This window comes from Oncorhynchus kisutch, unplaced genomic scaffold (genome assembly GCF_002021735.2).
Source record: "Oncorhynchus kisutch isolate 150728-3 unplaced genomic scaffold, Okis_V2 scaffold1859, whole genome shotgun sequence".
Classification (NCBI taxonomy): domain Eukaryota; kingdom Metazoa; phylum Chordata; class Actinopteri; order Salmoniformes; family Salmonidae; genus Oncorhynchus; species Oncorhynchus kisutch.
In genome coordinates, this window is record NW_022263804.1 from 8,153 (window position 1) to 22,455 (window position 14,303).

Genomic DNA, 14,303 nt, shown 5'->3' on the forward strand with positions numbered 1-14,303 from the left:
AGTTACAATCAATACTTATTGTAGCATAACTAAATGCCCAAATACACAATCAATATAATAACCCTCCCTCTTACCACCCTGACTAGCAAGGGACCAGGGTACAGGTCTAATTATCGGGTTGTACTTTGTGTGCATGAGTGGGTTTGACATATGGAAATGGATCGGTCTATTGGAAAACGATCCCCCCCTCCCTCCACAAAGCACTTGAGAAGTGGATCCCCCCCCCTCCCTCCACAAAGCACTTGAGAAGTGGATCCCCCCCCCTCCCTCCACAAGGCACTTGAGAAGTGGACCCCCCCCACCTCCACAAAGCACTTGAGATGTGGATCCCCCCCTCCCTCCACAAAGTAAACTAGTCCCTGACCACTCCTGTAGATGACAGTGGAATACACATTTCCAAACTGTAAAATTCCTAAGTCACTTTGTCCACATCCCAAGGACAGACTGACTGGGTAGAAGTACAACTCTGTAAAAAGGTCCCAAATGGCACTCTACTCCCTCTATGGTGGTCCTTGACTAGTCTCTCAACATTAACATCTGCTAACCATGTGTATGTGACAAATACAATTTGATTTGATTTGGAGTAGGGCTCTGGTCACAAGGTAGTGCACTATATAGGGAACACAATGAATTTTTGGAGGCAGCCATTTTCTCTTAAAATAGTGAAATAAAGTAGAGTGAAGCTGCCCGTAGATGCTGATCTTGGGTCAGTTTAGCATTTCTCCCACTAATGGTTCAGGTTAGGATTGGGGAAGGGGAAGCTGATTCTAGATCTGTTCTTAGAGGAAACTTCACCCAGAGTCACATGTTTGAAGAAGACGTTCATTTATTTCCAATTCAGTTGTGGTCCAGAGACTGTTCAATCATTACACAAGAAACAAGTTATGAAGTGGGCTTTTCAGTCACTCAATGTTTGACTCAATGTTTGACTCAATGTTTGACTCAATGTTTGACTCAATGTTTGACTCAATGTTTGACTCAATGTTTGACTCAATGTTTGACTCAATGTTTGACTCAATGTTTGACTCAATGTTTGACTCAATGTTTGACTCAATGTTTGACTCAATGTTTGACTCAATGTTTGACTCGTAGAAAAAAGAAAAGTGGTTTTCAAAACCAAAAGAACAAAAATGATGGGACTCCAGATTCCACGGGTTTAGAAATAATTGATACATGCCAGATTGTGTACAATAAAACACTTCCTGTTTCAGTAGGTCATTGCAACATTATGTTTTTAAAATGTGTTTTTAAAATGTCCTTGTATGACAACGGCATAGAAAAATAGACAAACTATTCTATTATCTCTCTCGTAACATAAAATAGTTTCTTAAACCCTTTGCCTGATACATATAAACAGTCTATCAAACTAGTCTAGAAGATTCTGAAAGAACCGTGTCGTTGTACATTTTGAGTTTCAGACATCTGGAAATCAAGCCAATCGCACAATGAAAATAAATGCCAGGTTCTACAGTAAGGTGTGATTATTCCTCCTCGGGGAAACGTTTACCTCAACAGAGATTCACTTCTGTGAGGTTGCTCAAGCTTAAGCATTTGAAATATTTTCTATTTTAAAAAACAGGACTTTTCACTTAATAAAGTGTTAAAATAAACTAATCCAATTTCCAAGTGAATGAAACATTGTCAAATGCCTGGAAAACCATTTTAGTTAAGAGGTATCTTTTAAACCAAGTTCAGTCATTCCAAAACATATACAATTGTTTGAGAGCTTTTCCTACAATATCCCATTCAACCTTTCAATTCTTTTAATTTTTTATGATAAAAACATCTTAAAAATGGCAAAAATCAAATGTCCTTGTAATCTGAATCCACAGGTTACATCCACAGCGCTCACAATTAGGAAGACGAATTTAGCTAGATCAGCAAAATGGTTTAGATTATAAAATGATTGTGCCGGTTTGGGCATGACCCCAGGGACTCACTCATTAGGCACCTGATGGAAGAAACCAGACAAACAGGGAGAGGGTCTCCCTGGACTCGTCCCAGAAGAAATGATTATTTTCAACTTCTCGTTGCAAAGCGTTTTGAAACATGTTTCTATTGGGTGCCTCATTCAACAGGACCCTGAAACATGTTTCTATTGGGTGCGTCATTCAACAGGACCCTGAAACATGTTTCTATTGGGTGCCTCATTCAACAGGACCCTGAAACATGTTTCTATTGGGTGCCTCATTCAACAGGACCCTGAAACATGTTTCTATTGGGTGCGTCATTCAACAGGACCCTGAAACATGTTTCTATTGGGTGCGTCATTCAACAGGACCCTGAAACATGTTTCTATTGGGTGCCAGGACCCTGGCCTCAGAACTTGTTCGCGGTGGCGTCCGTGGAGAAGCGGTGGGCGTAGGACTCATAGATGGTATCCAGGAAGGAACTGTCGTTCTGAAACAGAGAGAAGAGCCAATTAGAGAGAAAGAGAGAGGAAGGGAGAGGAGTAGAGGAGAGAGATGGAGAGGAAGGGAGAGGAGTAGAGGAGAGAGATGGAGAGGAAGGGAGAGGAGTAGAGGAGAGAGATGGAGAGGAAGGGAGAGGAGTAGAGGAGAGAGATGGAGAGGAAGGGAGAGGAGTAGAGGAGAGAGATGGAGAGGAGTAGAGGAGAGAGAGGGAGAGGAGTAGAGGAGAGAGAGGGAGAGGAGTAGAGGAGAGAGAGGGAGAGGAGTAGAGGAGAGAGATGAGAGGAGGGAGAGGAGTAGAGGAGAGAGATGGAGAGGAAGGGAGAGGAGTAGAGGAGAGAGATGGAGAGGAAGGGAGAGGAGTAGAGGAGAGAGATGGAGAGGAAGGGAGAGGAGTAGAGGAGAGAGATGGAGAGGAAGGGAGAGGAGTAGAGGAGAGAGATGGAGAGGAAGGGAGAGGAGTAGAGGAGAGAGATGGAGAGGAAGGGAGAGGAGTAGAGGAGAGAGATGGAGAGGAAGGGAGAGGAGTAGAGGAGAGAGATGGAGAGGAAGGGAGAGGAGTAGAGGAGAGAGATGGAGAGGAAGGGAGAGGAGTAGAGGAGAGAGATGGAGAGGAAGGGAGAGGAGTAGAGGAGAGAGATGGAGAGGAAGGGAGAGGAGTAGAGGAGAGAGATGGAGAGGAAGGGAGAGGAGTAGAGGAGAGAGATGGAGAGGAAGGGAGAGGAGTAGAGGAGAGAGATGGAGAGGAAGGGAGAGGAGTAGAGGAGAGAGATGGAGAGGAAGGGAGAGGGAGGAGAGGAGTAGAGGAGAGAGATGGAGAGGAAGGGAGAGGAGTAGAGGAGAGAGATGGAGAGGAAGGAGGGAGAGGAGTAGAGGAGAGAGATGGAGAGGAAGGGAGAGGAGTAGAGGAGAGAGATGGAGAGGAAGGGAGAGGAGTAGAGGAGAGAGATGGAGAGGAAGGGAGAGGAGTAGAGGAGAGAGATGGAGAGGAAGGGAGAGGAGTAGAGGAGAGAGATGGAGAGGAAGGGAGAGGAGTAGAGGAGAGAGATGGAGAGGAAGGGAGAGGAGTAGAGAGGAGAGAGATGGAGAGGAAGGGAGAGGAGTAGAGAGGAGAGAGAGATAAGCAAGAGATAGAGTACTCTGATCAGGAGTGTGGAACACAAACAAAACATTAGTATTTGGACAGGTTGAGTATGTGTCTGTCTGCACTGGTCTGAAACAACTGTCTTTAGCAGGACAGTGTCCGTCTGCGCTGGTCTGAAACAGCTCTCTTTAGCAGGACAGTGTCCGTCCATCTGCGCTGGTCTGAAACAGCTCTCTTTAGCAGGACAGTGTCCGTCCATCTGCGCTGGTCTGAAACAGCTCTCTTTAGCAGGACAGTGTCCGTCCATCTGCGCTGGTCTGAAACAGCTCTCTTTAGCAGGACAGTGTCCGTCTGCGCTGGTCTGAAACAGCTTTCTTTAGCAGGACAGTGTCTGTCTGTCTGCACTTTGATGAATAACCTCAAGGTCCTTTGGCAAGACTGTCCGGCTGTACAAAGACTGAACATAAACATTGTGTCTCTGACGGTGTCCTGAGCAGAAAGACAGTGAATATAAACATAAAGGCAGGAACCAGGACAAACCATTTGGCTGTGTGAGACCAGCTGCTTCTTCAAGAAGGGGAGAGTTTGACGCCTGCAGAATTGCTAGTCTTGTTATGTAAATACATTGAAGAGAAATAGAAACGCAACATGTAAAGTCTTGGTCTCATGTTTCATGTCTCATGTTTCATGTCCCATGTTTCATGTCCCATGTTTCATGTTTCATGTCTCATGTCTCATGTTTCATGTCTCATGTTTCATGTCTCATGTTTCATGTCCCATGTTTCATGTCTCATGTTTCATGTCCCATGTTTCATGTCCCATGTTTCATGTCCCATGTTTCATGTTTCATGTTCTGAGCTGAAATAAAAGATCCCAGAAATGTTCCAAATGGAACAAAAAGCTTATATCTAAAAAATGCACAAATTTCTTTACAAGTGTGAATCAAGCGCCCCCACCGCCAACATGGCTTCTGAATCGAGCGCACCCACCGCCAACATGGCTTCTGAATCGAGCGCCCCCACCGCCAACAGGGCTTCTGAATCGAGCGCCCCCACCGCCAACATGGCTTCTGAATCGAGCGCCCCCACCGCCAACAGGGCTTCTGAATCGAGCGCCCCCACCGCCAACAGGGCTTCTGAATCGAGCGCCCCCACCGCCAACAGGGCTTCTGAATCGAGCGCCCCCACCGCCAACAGGGCTTCTGAATCGAGCGCCCCCACCGCCAACAGGCTTCTGAATCGAGCGCACCCACCGCCAACAGGGCTTCTGAATCGAGCGCACCCACCGCCAACAGGGCTTCTGAATCGAGCGCACCCACCGCCAACAGGGCTTCTGAATCGAGCGCACCCACCGCCAACAGGGCTTCTGAATCGAGCGCACCCACCGCCAACAGGGCTTCTGAATCGAGCGCACCCACCGCCAACAGGGCTTCTGAATCGAGCGCACCCACCGCCAACAGGGCTTCTGAATCGAGCGCACCCACCGCCAACAGGGCTTCTGAATCGAGCGCACCCACCGCCAACAGGGCTTCTGAATCGAGCGCACCCACCGCCAACAGGGCTTCTGAATCGAGCGCACCCACCGCCAACAGGGCTTCTGAATCGAGCGCACCCACCGCCAACAGGGCTTCTGAATCGAGCGCACCCACCGCCAACAGGGCTTCTGAATCGAGCGCACCCACCGCCAACAGGGCTTCTGAATCGAGCGCACCCACCGCCAACAGGGCTTCTGAATCGAGCGCACCCACCGCCAACAGGGCTTCTGAATCGAGCGCACCCACCGCCAACAGGGCTTCTGAATCGAGCGCACCCACCGCCAACAGGGCTTCTGAATCGAGCGCACCCACCGCCAACAGGGCTTCTGAATCGAGCGCACCCACCGCCAACAGGGCTTCTGAATCGAGCGCACCCACCGCCAACAGGGCTTCTGAATCGAGCGCACCCACCGCCAACAGGGCTTCTGAATCGAGCGCACCCACCGCCAACAGGGCTTCTGAATCGAGCGCCCCCACCGCCAACAGGGCTTCTGAATCGAGCGCCCCCACCGCCAACAGGGCTTCTGAATCCAGCGCCCCCACCGCCAACAGGGCTTCTGAATCCAGCGCCCCCACCGCCAACAGGGCTTCTGAATCCAGCGCCCCCACCGCCAACAGGGCTTCTGAATCCAGCGCCCCCACCGCCAACAGGGCTTCTGAATCCAGCGCCCCCACCGCCCACAGGGCTTCTGAATCCAGCGCCCCCACCGCCAACAGGGCTTTTGAATCGAGCGCCCCCACCGCCCACAAGGCTTCTGAATCGAGCGCACCCACCGCCCACAAGGCTTCTGAATCCAGCGCACCCACCGCCAACAAGGCTTCTGAATCCAGCGCACCCACCGCCAACAAGGCTTCTGAATCCAGCGCACCCACCGCCAACAAGGCTTCTGAATCCAGCGCACCCACCGCCAACAGGGCTTCTGAATCCAGCGCCCCCACCGCCAACAGGGCTTCTGAATCCAGCGCCCCCACCGCCAACAGGGCTTCTGAATCCAGCGCCCCCACCGCCAACAGGGCTTCTGAATCCAGCGCCCCCACCGCCAACAGGGCTTCTGAATCGAGCGCACCCACCGCCAACAGGGCTTTTGAATCGAGCGCCCCCACCGCCCACAAGGCTTCTGAATCGAGCGCACCCACCGCCAACAAGGCTTCTGAATCCAGCGCACCCACCGCCAACAAGGCTTCTGAATCGAGCGCACCCACCGCCAACAGGGCTTCTGAATCGAGCGCACCCACCGCCAACAGGGCTTCTGAATCGAGCGCACCCACCGCCAACAGGGCTTCTGAATCGAGCGCACCCACCGCCAACAGGGTTTCTGAATCGAGCGCACCCACCGCCAACAGGGCTTCTGAATCGAGCGCACCCACCGCCAACAGGGCTTCTGAATCGAGCGCACCCACCGCCAACAGGGCTTCTGAATCGAGCGCACCCACCGCCAACAGGGCTTCTGAATCGAGCGCACCCACCGCCAACAGGGCTTCTGAATCGAGCGCACCCACCGCCAACAGGGCTTCTGAATCGAGCGCACCCACCGCCAACAGGGCTTCTGAATCGAGCGCACCCACCGCCAACAGGGCTTCTGAATCGAGCGCACCCACCGCCAACAGGGCTTCTGAATCGAGCGCACCCACCGCCAACAGGGCTTCTGAATCGAGCGCACCCACCGCCAACAGGGCTTCTGAATCGAGCGCACCCACCGCCAACAGGGCTTCTGAATCGAGCGCCCCCACCGCCAACAGGGCTTCTGAATCGAGCGCCCCCACCGCCAACAGGGCTTCTGAATCGAGCGCCCCCACCGCCAACAGGGCTTCTGAATCCAGCGCCCCCACCGCCAACAGGGCTTCTGAATCCAGCGCCCCCACCGCCAACAGGGCTTCTGAATCCAGCGCCCCCACCGCCAACAGGGCTTCTGAATCCAGCGCCCCCACCGCCCACAGGGCTTCTGAATCCAGCGCCCCCACCGCCAACAGGGCTTTTGAATCGAGCGCCCCCACCGCCCACAAGGCTTCTGAATCGAGCGCACCCCACCGCCCACAAGGCTTCTGAATCCAGCGCACCCACCGCCAACAAGGCTTCTGAATCCAGCGCACCCACCGCCAACAAGGCTTCTGAATCCAGCGCACCCACCGCCAACAAGGCTTCTGAATCCAGCGCACCCACCGCCAACAGGGCTTCTGAATCCAGCGCCCCCACCGCCAACAGGGCTTCTGAATCCAGCGCCCCCACCGCCAACAGGGCTTCTGAATCCAGCGCCCCCACCGCCAACAGGGCTTCTGAATCCAGCGCCCCCACCGCCAACAGGGCTTCTGAATCGAGCGCACCCACCGCCAACAGGGCTTTTGAATCGAGCGCCCCCACCGCCCACAAGGCTTCTGAATCGAGCGCACCCACCGCCAACAAGGCTTCTGAATCCAGCGCACCCACCGCCAACAAGGCTTCTGAATCCAGCGCACCCACCGCCAACAAGGCTTCTGATTCCAGCGCACCCACCGCCAACAAGGCTTCTGAATCCAGCGCACCCACCGCCAACAGGGCTTCTGAATCCAGCGCACCCACCGCCAACAGGGCTTCTGAATCCAGCGCACCCACCGCCAACAGGGCTTCTGAATCCAGCGCACCCACCGCCAACAGGGCTTCTGAATCCAGCGCACCCACCGCCAACAGGGCTTCTGAATCCAGCGCACCCACCGCCAACAGGGCTTCTGAATCCAGCGCACCCACCGCCAACAGGGCTTCTGAATCCAGCGCACCCACCGCCAACAGGGCTTCTGAATCGAGCGCACCCACCGCCAACAGGGCTTCTGAATCGAGCGCACCCACCGCCAACAGGGCTTCTGAATCGAGCGCACCCACCGCCAACAGGGCTTCTGAATCGAGCGCACCCACCGCCAACAGGGCTTCTGAATCGAGCGCACCCACCGCCAACAGGGCTTCTGAATCGAGCGCACCCACCGCCAACAGGGCTTCTGAATCGAGCGCACCCACCGCCAACAGGGCTTCTGAATCGAGCGCACCCACCGCCAACAGGGCTTCTGAATCGAGCGCACCCACCGCCAACAGGGCTTCTGAATCGAGCGCACCCACCGCCAACAGGGCTTCTGAATCGAGCGCCCCCACCGCCAACAGGGCTTCTGAATCGAGCGCCCCCACCGCCAACAGGGCTTCTGAATCGAGCGCCCCCACCGCCAACAGGGCTTCTGAATCCAGCGCCCCCACCGCCAACAGGGCTTCTGAATCCAGCGCCCCCACCGCCAACAGGGCTTCTGAATCCAGCGCCCCCACCGCCAACAGGGCTTCTGAATCCAGCGCCCCCACCGCCCACAGGGCTTCTGAATCCAGCGCCCCCACCGCCAACAGGGCTTTTGAATCGAGCGCCCCCACCGCCCACAAGGCTTCTGAATCGAGCGCACCCACCGCCCACAAGGCTTCTGAATCCAGCGCACCCACCGCCAACAAGGCTTCTGAATCCAGCGCACCCACCGCCAACAAGGCTTCTGAATCCAGCGCACCCACCGCCAACAAGGCTTCTGAATCCAGCGCACCCACCGCCAACAGGGCTTCTGAATCCAGCGCCCCCACCGCCAACAGGGCTTCTGAATCCAGCGCCCCCACCGCCAACAGGGCTTCTGAATCCAGCGCCCCCACCGCCAACAGGGCTTCTGAATCCAGCGCCCCCACCGCCAACAGGGCTTCTGAATCGAGCGCACCCACCGCCAACAGGGCTTTTGAATCGAGCGCCCCCACCGCCCACAAGGCTTCTGAATCGAGCGCACCCACCGCCAACAAGGCTTCTGAATCCAGCGCACCCACCGCCAACAAGGCTTCTGAATCCAGCGCACCCACCGCCAACAAGGCTTCTGATTCCAGCGCACCCACCGCCAACAAGGCTTCTGAATCCAGCGCACCCACCGCCAACAGGGCTTCTGAATCCAGCGCACCCACCGCCAACAGGGCTTCTGAATCCAGCGCACCCACCGCCAACAGGGCTTCTGAATCCAGCGCACCCACCGCCAACAGGGCTTCTGAATCCAGCGCACCCACCGCCAACAGGGCTTCTGAATCCAGCGCACCCACCGCCAACAGGGCTTCTGAATCCAGCGCACCCACCGCCAACAGGGCTTCTGAATCCAGCGCACCCACCGCCAACAGGGCTTCTGAATCCAGCGCACCCACCGCCAACAGGGCTTCTGAATCGAGCGCACCCACCGCCAACAGGGCTTCTGAATCGAGCGCACCCACCGCCAACAGGGCTTCTGAATCGAGCGCACCCACCGCCAACAGGGCTTCTGAATCGAGCGCACCCACCGCCAACAGGGCTTCTGAATCGAGCGCCCCCACCGCCAACAGGGCTTCTGAATCAAGTGCCCCCACCGCCAACAGGGCTTCTGAATCGAACGCACCCACCGCCAACAGGGCTTCTGAATCAAGTGCACCCACCGCCAACAGGGCTTCTGAATCGAGTGCCCCCACCGCCAACAGGGCTTCTGAATCGAGCGCACCCACCGCCAACAGCGCAACAAAAATAAAAAATTAAATCAGCGCAAGCCTTCATCGTTGTCTTTCCTCCAGAAAGGTCAGGAATGACTCGACTAGTAATGCCTTGATCTGGATCGACCGCTCGGTGACCACTGCCTTATATGAACTGTGAAAACGTACAAGCATTGAAATTGTTGCGCGATGCTAATATATTTTTGTTCTGTGTAACTTTGTTCCTGTAAAAACAGCCTGGCTCCTCCTCTCTCCTACCTGTATGAGGTGCAGCAGGGTGGCCTGGAGCTGGCTCTTAGAGAGGCCCCTGGGTTGGGGGTCGTCCGGGGCCTGTGGGGCCAGGAGGGCTGAGGGAGGATGAGGGCCAGGGGGGCAGTGGGTGTCCCCAGAGGCTTGGGCCTGGGGGCGCTTGGCCTGGGAGAAGACACTGGGGGACAGGAGCAGGGTAGGTGCCACCGTGGCTGGGATACGCTGGGGGGAGATCACCTGGAGACAGAGAGGAGATGGTTAGAGACAGAGGCCTTACTTCCACAAACACAGATCCCTCCCTGTGCAAAACCACTCCAGCACTTTGTTACAGTCCTTTGAGTCAGACAGGATATATTTAGTATTTTACAGTCCTTTGAGTCAGACAGGATATATTTAGTATTTTACAGTCCTTTGAGTCAGACAGGATATATTTAGAATTTTACAGTCCTTTGAGTCAGACAGGATATATTTAGTATTTTTTACCTGGAACTTCTGAGCAGCGGTGCCTGCAGAGTTCTTGTCAGCCAAACTGTCCAGAGACCTGGCTGTAGAATGAGCCGACTGCTGGCCGTGCTGCCCCATGGCTGGGGGGGCTGAGGGGGCTAGAGGGGCTGGCTCGTGGAAGCGAGGAGCCAGGTTAGAGGAAGTCCTAGTGGGCTCCGGGACCAGACTCTGCTCCTGTTGAACCAGCTGCAGCCTCTGGAGCAGCTCATGGGGGGAGACGACACCGGTTAGCTGCCCCGGCTGGGGATGACCTGGCAGGGGTTGGAGGTATAAGGGCTGGGGGTGCTGGAAGGGGTGGAAAGGGTGACAGGGCTGTGACTGAGGATGACCAGGCTGGGGTTGGTGGGGAGGTTGAGGCTGGGAGGGGTGTGAGGGCAACATGGGGACCAGCATCTGGGGGGGCTTGGTGGGGCTGAAGTACAACGGCCGGGCCTGGTGAGGAGGGAGGTGATGATGTTGAGAACCAGGGAAGCCCAAAGCATCCACCAGGAGAGGCTGAGGACGGGCAGACTGGAGACCAGGGATGAGAGGAGGAGGACGAGGACAACAGGGAGCGGAGGTGGTCATTGAAGGGGTGGTGGAAGTGGGCTGGTTCTGGAACAGTCTCTGGATGGGGTCTTGTCTGGCTTGGGTCTGATGGTGGAGGACAGAGGGGGCTCCGTTCTCATGCAGTCTGTTCTCGGGTGACTCGGAGACGGGTTGGAGCTGCTCCATAGGACCTCCTCTCTGGAGCTGCTTCTGAGGCTGGGAGGAGGAGGCGGCATCCTTCATGAGCTTCTGGAAGGCAGGGCAGTGCTGCGGGGGGCTGCTACCTGAGATCAGACCCCCTTCCTGGGCCTGGAGACGGAGCTGGGCCTGGACTGGGTCGTCGTAGGACAGGGAGCGGGCCACCGCCGGGCGGACACCTCCAGGCTTCCCCTGGGGCTGGGACCCTGGACCTCCTGACCCAGCCATGGGAGAGACCAGCTCTGCTCTGGGCTGCTGGACACCAAACAGAGTGGCCAGAGAGAGAGGCCTGGGCTCTCCTCGACCATCCTAAGAGAGGAAAAGGGTGATGGAGAGCGAGAGGGGGAGAGATCGGTGGTGTGAAACAGAAAGGAGAGAACACAAGGAAAACAAACAGTAGAGCCTAACTGTGAAACCAGGTCAACACTGTGTTAGACATCAGCAATTTGACCATGAAAAAAAACAAAAAACAAATTCACAGGGTGGATAAACCACATTTAACATCTACTTATTTCCATTGTGTTGAATAAGGTTGAATAAGGGGAAAGGCTCCGTGTACCTGAACAGGCCTCTCCTGTAGCCCAGGCTGGGGATAACTCTCCATAGGTTTGACAGGGATAGGTTTGATCAGGCTGGGGTTGGCATTAAGGACACTACACCCTCCTATCTCTTTAGGCTCTGGTTGGCCACCCTGAGAGGAGAGAGAGAGAGAGAGAGACATTAACAGGACATTGATGTCTGTTCATTTAACCCATTTTCATACATGGCACATTTAGGAATACATTAGTATAGCACATTATGATACAGCTGCAGACATCTTATTTCCTCAGAAATACATTAATCACAAGGCTGCAGGCTTGTTATATGCTTCAGTGCCCCCTAGTGGTAGTGGTGTGTTAGTACCTTGTCATAGTGGTAGCATGTGGTGTAGACCTTACTGTAAAACACTAACTTTTACAAGCCCTTAATTTTCTTCACTGCATTGTTGCTTAAGAAAATATTTACTAAATAAACTTAAGTAAAATTTTTTTTAAAAGTAACAAAATAACAAGGCTATATACAGGGGGTACCGGTACTGAGTCAGTGTGGAGGCTATATACAGGGGGTACCGGTACTGAGTCAGTGTGGAGGCTATACACAGGGGATACCGGTACTGAGTCAGTGTGGAGGCTATATACAGGGGGTACCGGTACTGAGTCAGTGTGGAGGCTATATACAGGGGGTACCGGTACTGAGTCAGTGTGGAGGCTATATACAGGGGGTACCGGTACTGAGTCAGTGTGGAGGCTATATACAGGGGATACCGGTACTGAGTCAGTGTGGAGGCTATATACAGGGGGTACCGGTACTGAGTCAGTGTGGAGGCTATATACAGGGGGTACCGGTACTGAGTCAGTGTGGAGGCTATATACAGGGGGTACCAGTACTGAGTCAGTGTGGAGGCTATATACAGGGGGTACCGGTACGGAGTCAGTGTGGAGGCTATATACAGGGGGTACCGGTACTGAGTCAGTGTGGAGGTTATATACAGGGGGTACCGGTACTGAGTCAGTGTGGAGGCTATATACAGGGGGTACCGGTACTGAGTCAGTGTGGAGGCTATATACAGGGGGTACCGGTACTGAGTCAGTGTGGAGGCTATATACAGGGGGTACCGGTAAAGGGGGAGACCTGGTCAGTTGTACAACTGAACGCAGTCAACTGAAATGAGTCTTCCTCATTTAACCCCACCCCTCTGAATCAGAGAGGGGGCTGCCTTAATGGACGCCAGGGAACACTGGGTTAACTGCCTTGTTCAGGGGCAGAACGACAGATATTTACCTTGTCGGCTCGGTACAGAGTAAAATGTGTGGTGGTAGAGGTTAGTCGGTAATATGCACATGTAGGTAGGAGTAAAGTGACTAGATCATAAACAGCAAGTAGCAGCAGTGTAAAAACAAGGGGGGGGGGGGTGAATCAAATAGTCTGGATGGCCATTTTATCAATAGTCCAGCAGTCTTATGGCTTGGGGGAAAAAGCTGTTAAGGAACCAAGGAACGTGAAACTCTCAACCCGCTCCACTACAGACCAGGCAATGTGAATGGGGTCCGGCCCTCCTTTTCCTGTAGTCCACAATCATCTCCTTAGTCTTGCTCACATTGATGGAGAGGTTGTTGTCATGGCACCACACTACCAGGTCTCTGACCTCCTCCCTATAGTCTCATTATTGTCGGCGATCAGGCCTACCACCATTGGGTCGTCAGCAAACTTGATGGTGTTGGAGTCGTGCCTGGCCACGCAGTTGTAGGTGAAAAGGGAGTACAGGAGGGGACTGAGCACGCTCCTCTGAGGGGCCCCGTGATGAGGATCAGCGTGGCAGATGTGTTGTTACCTAGCCTTATCACCTGGGGGCGGCCCGTCAGGAAGTCCAGGATCCCGTTGCAGAGGGAGGTGTTTAGTCCCAGGGTCCTTAGCTTAGTGATGAGCTGCGAGGGGACTATGGTGTTGAACGATGAGCTGTAGTCAATGAACAGCATTCTCACATAGGTGTTCCTTTTGTCCAGGTGGGAAAGAACAGTGTGGAGTGGGTCTAGGGTTTCTGGGATGATGGTGTTGATGTGAGCCTTTCAAAGCATTTCTCGGCTACGGGGCTGTAATCATTTAGGCAGGTTACCTTCGCTTCCTAGGGCACAGGAACTATGGTGGTCTGTTTGAAACATGTTGGTATTACAGACTCAGTCAGGGAGAAGTTGAAAATGTCAGTGAAGACACTTGCCAGTTGGTCCACGCATGCGCCGAGTCCACGTCCTGGTAACCCGTCTGGCCCCGCGGCCTGTTTAAAGGTCTTGCTCACATCGGCTACGGAGTGCGGTCTTAGCACCAGCAACAGTTTGTAGACGGCGATGAGAACGCTCTTGGTAGACAGTGTGGTCTACAGCTTATCATGAGGTACTCTACCTCGGGCGAGCAATACCTCGAGACTACTTTAATATTAGGCTTACAGTGGGGACCTACCTTGTCATAGTGGTTAACACATACAGTGGGGACCTACCCTGTCATAGTGGTAAACACATACAGTGGGCACCTACCCTGTCATAGTGGTAAACGCATACAGTGGGGACCTACCCTGTCATAGTGGTAAACGCATACAGTGGGGACCTACCCTGTCATAGTGGTAAACGCATACAGTGGGGACCTACCCTGTCATAGTGGTAAACACATACAGAGGGGACCTACCCTGTCATAGTGGTAAACGCATACAGTGGGGACCTACCCTGTCATAGTGGTAAACACATACAGTGGGGACCTACCCTGTCATAGTGGTTA

The 14,303-nt window shown here is 54.1% G+C and overlaps 1 protein-coding gene across 2 annotated transcripts in view; it reads right to left on the reverse strand.

Moving 5' to 3' along the window:
* Nucleotides 1-808: 808 nt before the first annotated feature.
* The window catches only part of LOC109887461 (mRNA-decapping enzyme 1B), a 32,112-nt gene continuing 18,617 nt past the window's right edge, over nt 809-14,303 (reverse strand). For both annotated transcript variants that reach the window (XM_031819115.1, XM_031819114.1), the window contains exons 6-9: nt 11,557-11,688; nt 10,251-11,306; nt 9,777-10,004; nt 809-2,400 (exon numbers count right to left, since the gene is read on the reverse strand). In XM_031819115.1, coding sequence (XP_031674975.1) covers nt 2,320-2,400; nt 9,777-10,004; nt 10,251-11,306; nt 11,557-11,688 — 1,497 coding nt within the window. In that variant the 3' untranslated portion in view covers nt 809-2,319. The remainder of the gene's footprint in view (nt 2,401-9,776; nt 10,005-10,250; nt 11,307-11,556; nt 11,689-14,303) is intronic.